The 12,991-nt window shown below is 37.1% G+C and overlaps 2 protein-coding genes across 4 annotated transcripts in view; both read right to left on the reverse strand.

Moving 5' to 3' along the window:
• LOC136265857 (uncharacterized) overlaps positions 1-12,991 on the reverse strand; it is a 425,715-nt gene that overhangs the window by 187,380 nt on the left and 225,344 nt on the right. The gene's annotated exons all lie outside the window — the stretch shown is intronic.
• Positions 7,861-12,991, reverse strand: part of LOC136265875 (uncharacterized) — an 83,836-nt gene continuing 78,705 nt past the window's right edge. The window contains exons 20-21 of the mRNA XM_066060817.1: positions 9,561-9,598; positions 7,861-9,512 (exon numbers count right to left, since the gene is read on the reverse strand). Of these exons, the coding sequence (XP_065916889.1) occupies positions 9,465-9,512; positions 9,561-9,598 (86 nt within the window). The 3' untranslated portion in view covers positions 7,861-9,464. The remainder of the gene's footprint in view (positions 9,513-9,560; positions 9,599-12,991) is intronic.

Consider the following 12,991-nt stretch of genomic DNA (forward strand, 5'->3'; position numbering starts at 1 on the left):
TGTTGGCCAGACATGTTCTCTGTAGATTTTGCTACATATCAGCCACTAAGGAGCCAGCACAGCCCTGTAATCTCGTGTCTGGACTCCAATCGTGGTCTGCCTCCATTTTGAGGCCTATCTTTTGCCCTCCCTGCCACCCCCCAGCCTCCACCCCTTTGTGAGCACTCGTGATACTACTTCGCTCATCCAACTGCTCAGATTTTCTATCTTATTTGGCGGGAAACTGTACAAGCAGCTACAAGTACTGGAAGTGGCTTGAAAGGTAACAGATTGATGCATCTTTTGTGTAAATTTCATATGCGTGCTTGCTATCCTTGGAGAGTTATGCTGGCTTCAATTCTTTAAAACCGTTTATCTCGAAACTTCTAATGTGCGATTTGGATTGTTTTTCCAAAATCCAGTCACATATATGTAATTTAATTATAAGAAAGTTTAATTGACGTAAGCTTAACTTTTTGTTATGTATGTTATCAGGCTCCCAGCTAATACTATGCCTTCTTAACTAGGGACTTAATCAACCATATTATTCTATTAGTCTATGTCAATCAAGACTCAGCAGTGTGTCATGTAGGCAAATGACTGGTGTACCAAACCATTGGACCAGGAAAATACTACAACTGGCTAATGCAGGGCCAGAGTTGCAATCTTAACATTAATATTTCTACTTGTTTTTCTCCTCCTCTACCACTGTACCTGAACATACTGTAGAGTAAGATTCTGGAGAATACAAGTACTCAGTCAAATGATTAGATAGTGGTTTTGTAGGTGTACAGGAGGTTTCAGTTGCAGGGAACCCATTGCATCGGATGATAACTGGTAACCTTATCAACCAGGAAAGGAACACAATGTAGTTTTGGGATCTATTTTTTATTTATACTGTAGACAAATTAAGAGGCAATGTCCTCTAGCAACATCCAGTGCCAAAGGAGATACAACAACAAGGAGCTGAAACTCCCCTACACTAAACCAACAGTAGTATGATAGCAGAAAGAGTGAGTACTATTTATTAATTACCTACACACAATAGGTAAAAAAACACCTTGCAATGAAATTTGGCTTTAATGTTACTTTAAACAAAATTTATGTTAATCTAGTCACAATCTAATGTAATCTAAAAGTGCAGCCTTGAATTACGTACCTTATCACTTTTTCGATAATAATAACCAACATTGTCCCATGTGGCTATAAGCAAATCTGTGATTGTTACATTTTGTGAATTAGAAAAGGCTGCTCTTATTTCACTGGTTGCTCTAGCAAGTAGATTAGGATCAGTGGTCTGACGATAGAACACTTGTCCAGCTCCTCTGGTATCAACATCAGCCCAGTATGGTGCAATAATCTTACTAGTTCCGTTCAAAGGGAATGATAGAGGAGTATGAACATTATAACGACTGCCAAAACTAATAACTCCATTATCATTGATCTGTATAGAGACAATAATAATAAAAGTAGTGTGCATTGTCTATGCAATCCTTGTAGCTGTTTGAAAGTTATTGTTCACTGAACTACTGTTTGCTTAACTATTTACTCTATTGGGATAAGTTTATAGAGGCATGGTCTCTTGTGTAAACCTTCTAAAGCACAGATTTGATTATGAATGTGTTACATCTGCCAATAGTCAGAATAGCAGTGCTGGTACAGTAGATGGATTATAATTTAATTTTTATTGACTAGTTAAATAGCTTAGTATACATAAATCTGACTTCAAGTTTTGTGGTCAGCTCTAGGTAGCTGGTAATCTACTCTACATATAAAATTGCAAAATAGCTACATCCTACATACAGACAGTTGTATGGTACAACAAAAAAACATTGATACAGTAAGGAAATGGTGACAAAGGTCTCTGACAGGTGGAACAAGAAATTAATAATTACAAATTATGTAGCTTAACCACAAAATCTTAAAAGCCTTTCAAAAAATGAAATGTTTGTTTGATTTAAAGAAGGAAAATTACAGTTTCAAATGCATTGTACATACGTACATGATAAGGTTTTTCTCACTTTAATAGTTCACTTACATATATTGTGCGAACAATTTCATCATAAAAATGGAAGCCATCAGATAATGTAATTGGTGGTGAACTACCCTCTCCATCAGTTGGTTCAGGTAATGCAGTGTCATTGTGTAAATATCCAAATGGATAAAACTATCACAAAATAAATGGATTTACCACACATAGCTAATTAAGACAATTGTATACAGTAATAGTAATCAACACAAAAACAGCCAAGCTGTGAAAAAAAGGTGTGGCCTTAAAAAGCTTGGGTGAAAAAGTTGTGAAATCAAAGGTGGATGTTAATACTAATGAATTTTAACAATGCACAGCCGTTATTAAAATTTATTAGTATTAACATCATTGCAGCCATTTGTTGGCCGCCACCTTTGATTTCACACCTTTTTTCACAGCTTGGCTGTTTTTGTGTGGATATCACTTCTTTTTGTAATTGCAAGTTCCAAAGCCAGCCTATGGTTGACCTTGATAATTCATTTTAACTTTTTCTCTTTTCTACAAGAATCATCGAAGACTGCATGGCTGAAATAAAAAAATTTTGAAGGTGCATATACCCCAATGATAGCTAGGCGATCCAACTCAAACTAAGAATGGGAGATTCCTTACCCTGAGGAAGCTTCTGCTGCAGAAATGGTTAATTATACCATTCAAGCACTTTGGAGCTACGGATACATGTTATTTAGATATTTTTTATTATTTCAAGGGTTACCAGCACCTCTTGCCAACACCTTGACATCACAGAACTATATGACACTACTCCTTCTGAAGAGACTGAGCCTGACAAGGAGAGCAAGTCTTCTGTAAAATACAGCACTGAGCAGCATGACCCATACCACCCCTTACTGTTGAAAATGCAAGTGGGGTAAAAGAACTCATCTCAATTTCGTTGTTCATACTTCTGTTGCTTCTCACATTCAAAATGTTGATAAGCTATGGTGACGATACTTGGGTACCACAATATGACTTGCGATATGAAGGTGCAATAGCCTTAACTTTGACATTAAAAATGCCTTCAGATGTTTGCTTGCCTCCCCAGAATCCTGAAGCATAAACATCTAAACGAGCTCCATCCTCATTATTAGCTGTTGGATATCGAAGGCCGGTTCTCACCTGTAAAGGATGTATGAAAACAGCATTTTCTGGTTCCGAAAAACTGGTATGTCGCCTGCCCACACTGGCTGTCCTTGGCTGCACAACATGGCTGCTTTCATAATTTTTGTAGAATGTTCTAGAACAATCTCGATTTTCCATTGGCAGATCTATGAAAGATCTACGAAATTATGAACTTGATTATTGAGTAGATTTTACCTAGGATTTTCATTTAAAAACTAGAAATAAAGTGAGGTGATCAGCCACGATAGCAGCAGCAGCTCAGTCGTTAAGGATTTGAGTGTTTGGTATGGAGGTCCCTGTTTCAAATGCTGGTAAGTATCTTTTTTTGCCATTTTAATGCACCTTTTTTTACCCTGCGGTGAATGTTATAATAGAGTATTGCAATCCTGCAACTTACAGTTGTTTGGTTTTTGCCTGGTAACTCTGTAGCTGTCAGTGCAATTTCTTTTAAACCACAAAAGGTTTGAGCTAGGATGGTTAACCTACGTGCATACCGATTTTTAAGTTATTCCCATAAGTGGTTTATCCTGTAAGCATGACAACAAGCTGTCCTTTTTAATGCAAATAATTGTCCATAGCTCTATGAATATTAATCAGATTTGTAACAAACTTTGTACGTGATTGTGCCGCAATATGCCCTCCAAAATTCAAGACAATTGAGCTACACATTTGCATTTTATAATGGCTTTTGTAAATGTGTGAAAAAAAAACCTAAGCCCCCCTCCCCCGGAGACCCCTAAACGAAGAAAAAAGAAGAAATTAAGCCGAATTGTGAAGGCTTATATTTCATGATTGCATTAAGCAATCTTGCTCAAATTTGGTATGTGGGGTCATGAAGATGGAGGGTGCTTGCAGTATAAACATGGTTCCAATTCAAGAAGGGAGCATGGAGCTATGTATGCATGAAAACCACATTTTGTTTCTTCCTGTAAATATATTCACGGTGTGGCACGCCGGCTTTCTTGGCTGCATGACACACTACCGTGTGTCTTGATATTAGCTCACTGTGGAATCTATGGAATTTATAAACCCGATTGAGTCTGTAGTGCATGAGTGAAGCAAGGGCACTACTAAGGGCCTGAGGGTTTATGAATTCCATAGATTTCACATTGTGCCTGTATAACTACTTTAGACACTATTTTTACATTACACTCAAATTAATTACCACTTCCACAGCTGTTTCTGCTGTTGCATTGGTAAAAGTGGCTGAATCTTTTGTGACAATACTAGTACCATGGCAACTATGCATGTTCACATGACACAGTTTAGTGCCCCATACATCATCACATGTTATATAGGAATAAGGAATACATACTTATTGTTAGATTTTGAAGATAAAGAGCTTGTACGTCATTGGTTATATTGCTTTACAGCAGGAAGCAAAATTACTACAGCTCTTCTCAGTGTCACCAGGATTACTGTGCTGACCATTGTAACATGCTTGATGAAATATTAGTACTGTTTAATTTGTTTTAAAATGTTTTTAAAGCATTAAAATACTGAAGTGTTTGTGTCATTAGAAGGTGTATTTCAAAAATCACACATAAGACTTACTTGAAATTTTGGTGGAACTACAATTAGTACCGGTAGATTATTTTGTACTTTTGGCTAAATTTAATTGTGTGGGAATGCTAAGTGAAATACCTCAAACCAGACAATAATTGTGCAAGCTAGCAAGTGGATGATATTAAACAATGTCGACCGCCAATAATTGATGCTGTATAACACTGTTTTTAACCGGATGTTACTAAAGAACACCACTGCCTGGCAAGCTGGTATGTTGTGGACATCTACAGTAGCTGATTAAATTGCCTATCGCTGGGTACAAAACGTTTTTGCGTATGTTGTTCTAACTAAGAATTGTGTAGGTTGACATACAACAAGGCTGATAATTGATTGCTTATACTCAACCCACAATTGATATACCTGTATATAATATATAAAATAAACAGAAGTTTGTCTTTTTACCTTTTAGGTGTGTATTCCAAAGTGGTATATATTAAGCAAGTACAGATGCTGCTGTCATAAAATAAACGTTTCTGTTAGATATACTGAATAGTCACCATGCTTAAGAGTTGCTTTTATACTATAAATGCCACCCTCGATTAGTGGTCACCCTTGAATAGTAGCTGCATCGGTTTTTGACACTGGGCTAATAGTTGCTGTGGTGTTTAACCAAGTAAATATGGTACCATAGATATGCAACTCCTAATAGGGATTGGAAATGGCATCACATGCCAGAAATAGTTTGTTTCAATGTTACAGGTGGTTTCTGTAATTTGTATCGTATACCAATTTAATTGGCCCATAATGAAGTTTTAAAGGTTTTGCGAGAGTGATTTAGAACCTAAGAGCAAAGTATGCTACCATCCTACTAGCTTTGTTCCATAGCTTTGGCATTAGTTTAAAGACAAATAGTTATCTAGACAGTAGCTGTGCAGAGTTAGGAGAACAGAAACATGACAGTGCAACAACACCTAGTAGAGTTGCAACCAAGGAAATATGCAGTGTTTAAACTAGAGGTTGCCTTACAAACCATACTGTTCAATTCTAATAACCAAAGGGGTTCTAAAAAGCCATGTATTGTCGATACCAGAAGGTATACACAGCTGCTACAAGAACAGAAACGTACCTGGGTGTAGAAGTGATACTGAAACAGCAAGATAGGACGAATTTCTTCTGTGGGAAAGGCTAGTCAGTGACTTCCACCAAAGCAATTTGTATTACTCAACCTTAGAGAACTTTCATATTCTACTAAACCTACACTGATAGTCTACAGTAAAGAGAAATGTTAGCCTTTTCATGCTCTTCAAAGCGGTAACAAGTGAAACACGCCTCGTATCTAACCAGTGACATCAATTGTACAGGTAGTATACTGGGAACATGATACCATTGCCAATCCCTATTAAGAGTTGTACATCTATGATGGTACATAGGCTTTCACACCAAAACAATTGATTTTGTTTTATCCTTAATCAGTTTCACATATGTAATACAAAATATACAGCCACTTGGTGAAGTGTTGATACTGTAATTAGACATATGATTTGAACAGTACATAATATATTCATTCCCAGGTAAGGGAAACCATTTTTCTATCATAAGAAGAATATCGTACAGCACAAAACTTTGGTGGGAGAAAACTTTGGTGGATTTGGCAGACAAATAGTAACCTGCCAAAAATTTTATCTGCCAAAATTTTTGAAGTTTACTGAGTAGCGTCTTTGTGGTTCTTGTTGGTTTGGTGATATTAACAGATGATTACAGTATATCAATACTGAACTACTTTAAATGATGCCCTAAAGGATCATCTTCAGAAGACAAGCTTCAGTTGCCAGATCCTCGTGGTCCTTTAAGTGCACGTTACCATCTTCAGCGATTGAAGCAGCTAATAAGCATGTCACTGAAGTTTTGACAGCACCAGCCAGCAGAGGACCATATTTTAAGCTAATTCCAGCACAGAGAATTTTAGTTGGGAAAAGAGCTGCGGAGCATAGAGTTGCGGAGCATGGAATTGTGGCATCAATTAAGTATTTTGAAAAGAATTATCCCGATTTGTTGCTGACTGATACAACTGTGAGAAGGCTGGAAAAGCTCTATCAAGCCGAATTACAAAATAAACTCAGGTCTGGTAGTACTTCTGATGGCAATTGAGAAGGAAAACCAGTGGTGGAAGAAATTCCAATATTGCTATGTAAGAAATTAGGGCGACCACTAATGATTGGGGGGGAGCTTGACAGACAAGTTCAAGAATACATCAGGTATTTAGAAAGCCTGGTATTGGTGCAGTAGTGAATACCAACATAGTAATTGCTACAGGGAAGGGATACTAATGACCAAAGATGCAAACCTCTTGTCTAATATCACACTAACAAAGACATGGGCAAAATATTTGTTGCATCGAATGAATGTTGTGAAGCGGAAAGCCACTACTAAGGCTAAGGTGAATGTAGAGCATTTTGAAGAAGTTAGACAGGAGTTTCTTTTAGAAATCAAAAACGTTGTTATCATGGATGAAATTCCCCTTGATCTAGTAATTAATTTTGATCAGACTAGCATAAATTATATTCCAGTTTCATCATGGACCATGGAGGTGGAGGGAGCCAAGCGTGTAGAGGTGGCAGGTAAAAATGATAAGCGGCAAATCACAGCTGTCTTTGCTGGCTCAAAGACTGGAGACTTTTGCTACCGCAACTTGTGTATAAAGGAAAAACTGAACGCTGTCTCCCACAGTACCATTTTCCTGAATCATGGGATATAACACTTTCGGCAAATCATTAGTCAAATGAGCAGACAATGAAGTGCTATGTGGAAAACATTATCTTACCATACATTAAGGACAAAAGGAAGACCCTGAAATTACCAGATAATCATCCTAGTTTGTTAATTTTTGATAACTTTAAGGCCCAATGTACCAGTGATTTGCTTAAATATCTTGATGAGACAACTACATAAATGTTACCTTAGTGCCAGCAAATTGCACAGACAGGTTACCACCTCTTGATCTTAGTGTCAACAAGGCAGCTAAGGAATACCTGAAGGAAGAGTTTCAAGCATGGTATACTAAACAAATATCAGAGCAAGTGCAGGGACTTAGTGAGAAGAAGCCTGTTGACCTACGCTTAACTGCTGTCAAGTCACTAGGAGCAAAGTGGCTACAGGGCGTATATGATTACCTTAAAGCAAAGCCTGAGATTGTCAGGAATGGCTTTAAGGAATCAGGGATCACTTCTTGTTTAGATGGTATATGACAACAACACTGCATGCATCTGTAAAAACACTGATTATTATTGTACAATACAATGATTCAATTTACAATTGTATAAACAGACTATTACATGGTAATACATGTATCATGTTTACAATCTTAATGAATTATCAATCATGATATAACTTGAAGACAATCTTAAATGTTATGGTTACTTGTAAAGGAACATGATCATTTCACCTTTGTTGAGACAGTTCACAAGGTGGGCTCTCATTACAGGCTGCAAAAAATGTTATCTTTCCAGGATTTGATCCTAAGACTATGGCAGTTGCAAATGCAATGCTAAAAACACCACAGTCTTTGCCTCCAGTTTGTTTCTGAAAATGCATTACTTTAATTCGTGGGGTAGTGTCAACTTTGAATAGATTCTAAACTACCAGCTCAACCTCATCTCACATGAATTAAACACCGAATCATACGTAGATCCTCACCTCTCCCTCTTTACAGTTCACTGTAGTCGCTGTTATCCAATGATTTCTCTTAGAATAATGGATTATTTGCACCTTGTTACGTATTTGGGTGTCAGTTAGTGCCATCTTCCTTCCCTGCAATAATGTGGACTGGAACCCATTAAACTGCTGATACTTTGATTTCAGCAATTGCTGTGCCCGATTTATGGTTTCGTCAGTCAACTCCTCCCCCGTAATTATTCTCTCCATATCACAAATTCTTTGTTTCTTTTTTGCTGGTGATACATCTCCTTCGGTCAAGTCTACCGATGCCACTGAAACATCACAGGGACTTGGTGTGTGCATAGCAACTTCAAGATTCTCTTCAGGCACAACTGCAACACCTTCCACTGACTTCGTAGTCGGTGGCTCTACTACTTCAGCATCAACTTTCTCAGCATCAACTTTCTCAGCATCAACTTTCACACTTTTAGTGCACAAAGATGATGCAATACACTTTTTAGCTCTTTCAACTTCAGAGGAACACAACATACTGAATGTCAAAATGCATGGTATTTCCATGCCTCCTTGTGGAAGATCTGCAGAGTATTGTCAGCTGCCATTAACAGTACCTTGAATCGTGCCACCTTTTCAAATAAATATTGAGCAGATTGATGATTTTTTTAAGAGGAACATGCCCCACTACAACATAATTTCCATCGACCAGTTTCTTGAGTGCTACAGCATACGTGTCATGGCTGTTTCCTACTTCGTGCTCACACCTCAGCACCTCTCCAACTGCTGGGTTCTCCCACACTGTTTTGTATTTGTGGTATCCACAAATAACTGAGTTCACCGCAAAAGCCACGTATATGGGCATCTTCTATATTGCCGCTAAGATAGGACAGGGTATACACTAAAAAGAAAATAATCATGTGGAAGTGATCAACCGCCAAAGTTTTATCCGCCAATTTTCTTGTAGTACCAACTTCACCAAAGTTTTGTCTCGCCAAAGTTTTGTGCTGTACAGTACACTTCAATAATAATAAATAATATGAAAGCACCTTGATTGCTTTATTAAAGCATTTGAATTATTCCATTAAGGTACATCAACTTTTTTGTTGTTGCGGTTTCAACAACACTCGTAAAATATAAATTTAACCAGATTTTTTCCTGAAGGCTTTTAACCAACCAAGGAGGATGTTGCAGCCTCCACTCTCCTTTTCATTTTCTATTTTACATGATAACAACTCACTACATTAAATTATGTTATACATACCTCTGATATACATGTGCGGACACTTGGTTCACAAATACCTAAACAAAATACAATTTCAATATCTAAGGTGTGTAATCATAGCAAGATAAAACTGTAGCTACACTGTATATAATTTATGCACATTACATATATTTCAGCAGACATGCTTTACAATGGATGATTATGTGTGGAGATACAATATAACATAAAGAGTAATGGGAAAACATAGAAGCTGTGAAATGAGGTAGCGCTTGGATCTACAGATCAAGGATTTTGTCAGACATTGTGCTTTCTATGTACAGTATTTTCAGTCAGTTGCATAGCTAACGGGAAAGTTCCCACCATTTTGATGGATATATCAGATAGGATCCAATGAGGGTGGTGAGGGGGGCCAGATAGTCAAAGCATTGTTTACAAAAATGTAAGAGGATGACATTAGAGTGAACCAGGCCACTAATAAGAATTCAAAACCATCACAATAAAGGTCATTATTAACACTTCAGAGCCAGATCCAGCTATTTCCACAACTCCATCAAGCTCACAGACTAGTTATTTGTATAATTTTCCACATGACTTTGAAGATGCTTCCAGCAAAAGTAGATTATTTATTGTTTTGAATGATTATTAACAGCAAAATTTAATATTATATTCATATACTGTACTTGGACCCACTGCAGTGGCGGATCTAGGATATTTAAAAGGGGATTTCTGAAAGTTGCAATTGGTATACCTGAATAAGGCATCTGGTGACATTTCTCCAGAAAACTTTAAGATTTTAGAATCTCTGAGATTGGATCTTAGGCTATTTTTAGTTACCAATTACAATAAATCCAATGCTTTAAACTGTAAATAACTATAGGGCAAATATGGTGATTACAAGCTGTAGCTTTGATTGCTCTATTAGAGTAGTTACATGACTGCTCTATTAGAGTATCTCGATCGTTTTTAATGCAGTGGGAGATGAAAAGTGAAGTGTTGCTGAGGGTTTAATAGCTATAAAAGGTGTTAGTTAAGTGCAACTGCATGCATGCTACTGAAATACAGTGGTATATAGTTGTTTGCTATGACAATTAAATTGTCAGTGCAACAATGTTTATGTATTTAGACTGCCACTGAGGTAAATTTAAAAGGGGGTTTCTGTCGAAACCCCAGAAACCCATCTGGATCTGCCACTGCACTGTCATGGGATTATTTTCCAGTGTTGGTCACATTATTATGCAATTATAGCTTACAATAATACAATAGCAGTTTATCCTCATTAACACCTACATACTATACCACAATTTTGTAGTATTATGTTAAGATACTTTGACCCAGGAAAGGTAATTATCATACAGGATGGTAGTACTGTATGTGACCTAATTTGGAAAATCATTGATCTATGTACATCAAATAGATTGTGAGATATGCAATTTAAACATTTCAATCCAGTATAACTTGGGAAGGTCAAAAGCTATGAGTTTGGAATCTTCACCGTGACTGCAGCCAACCATAGTGTTTATTTCACTTCAATCCACAGCAAACTAGCTATTCGTATTTTAAGCACCTTTTTCATGATGGTATCTGTAACACAAGCAACACCACCATGGGTGATGGGGGAGGGGCCTGGTGGTGTGGTTAAGGGGGTGATTGATATATGAACAGAAAATGGCTGAGTGGGTGATATGGTGACTCCAGCCTTAATATTGGGTTCTCAAGACTACCTGTGCTACTGAAAATTAAAGAAATGTACGTAGAAAATATCTGGACAACTGTCCAAGGCAGTACATGTCTCTAGTCTTGTGCTTCAGCTGGCCAGTGACATTACAACGTGCCAGAGCATTCTCAGTGGCTGGCACATATCTCTAGAAATCCACTTGTGAAAAGCAGCCTGAGCAAATCAGAGGCATGGGAGTGGCATAAATGTGTAGAGTATTGGTATGGCTATCCATTCATAGTGAAAAATGAACTTCACTGTTGTGTGCATAGATTGATGGTTATCAAAAATTTAGTCACACATATTATGGAGGTTTGCATTTTCTCATAAAAAGAGGTTGACCAGTAACCAGCCTTACAACCTTCATCTGCCTTGACAGTATTGGTTAGATGGATTTACAGTAAGCCCAAATGTACCTTCACTGCAACTTGAAATGCTACCAATAGGTTGCTACAAAATAATTATTTATTATTCAGTGGTGTTTTCTGCTGACTGACTTAAGAGAAATTACAGTACTTAATAATGCTTTCAGACAAGGGTCATTACAGTAAGGCTACAGACTGAATTTTTCACATTAGTCATTGTTTCAGCCCAACAAGTACCTTTTTGCATGCTGCTATCTGTGTCATAGGTTTACCTTTGATCTTCTTTGTGTCCAATTTGTTTTTGCTGACATTGCAAGATTTCAATTCATGGTACATGTAGCTCATAATGGCTTCCCTATCCAATTTACCATGAAATGGCCCACTATTACAGAGGTACTTCTCATATTATTCTGCATTTGTAACACTTGTTTAATGGACTGAACTTAGCTTAAAACAAAGCATAATGGCTACTTCACTTTTAGTAATGGTAAGTTTAGGCACAAATTCAGGCATAAAATGTGACTGGATTTGTGAAAAGGCACCACAAAATTTGACCCATTTTTTTAATCTTTGGAGCTTTGTAACTTTTTTATCATTGCATATGATTGCCTAAAATTTTCCATGCGTGCTGCTGAAGTACTTGGTTGCATTTTGAAAAGTTAATCAGTATAAGGAGTCAAGTGTTACATCACTTTGTTTGCTGGCATGTAAAAAGTGTGGAAAAGGTACCTTTTTGCAAATCTGGTCATGACATGTAGTTATGTCTGGTACTATCCTTCTTCTGATGCAATATGAGTGGGTTCACCAGTCATAATAGGGAAAGCTAAGAATTGTTACCTTTTATTTCTATGACCCCTAATAGAACTTTAACTTCAATTATTTCAATACTGAAATTTCATCATTGGCTAAAAATGTGGCCTCCAAATTCCATAAAACCATGTTCATGTCCTATAGAGACCACAATCTGAAGTGATACAAATCATGGTAAAAATGCACCTGTAACACTGGCAAATACATGAGCATTTAAATGGATACTAATTACTGTAATGGCCATACTGAATTAGAAAGAGGTGTAATGGGCTTGTTTCTATAAGTTAACAACACATTTCATGTTTACAAGTAGTTGTCAAGGTACAATTATGAGTTGTAGTCTAATTACAGTAGCTAGGCTTACAGGGTTCTACACAATTCAGAAACATTCAGGTCTTGTAGTAGCACTCAGGTGCCACAATTAGGGACCCGCCGATTATGCCCATTATTTTACCTATTATGCTATGCTGTACTGCTCAAAATTTTGCCTATTATGCTTAAATTATGCTCAATATTTATACCGCAGTTCCCATGTTTTTGTAGTAAATTTGCACTTTATGAGAAAACAGTAAGTTGCTGAA

This window comes from Dysidea avara, chromosome 1 (assembly GCF_963678975.1).
Source record: "Dysidea avara chromosome 1, odDysAvar1.4, whole genome shotgun sequence".
Lineage (NCBI taxonomy): Eukaryota > Metazoa > Porifera > Demospongiae > Dictyoceratida > Dysideidae > Dysidea > Dysidea avara.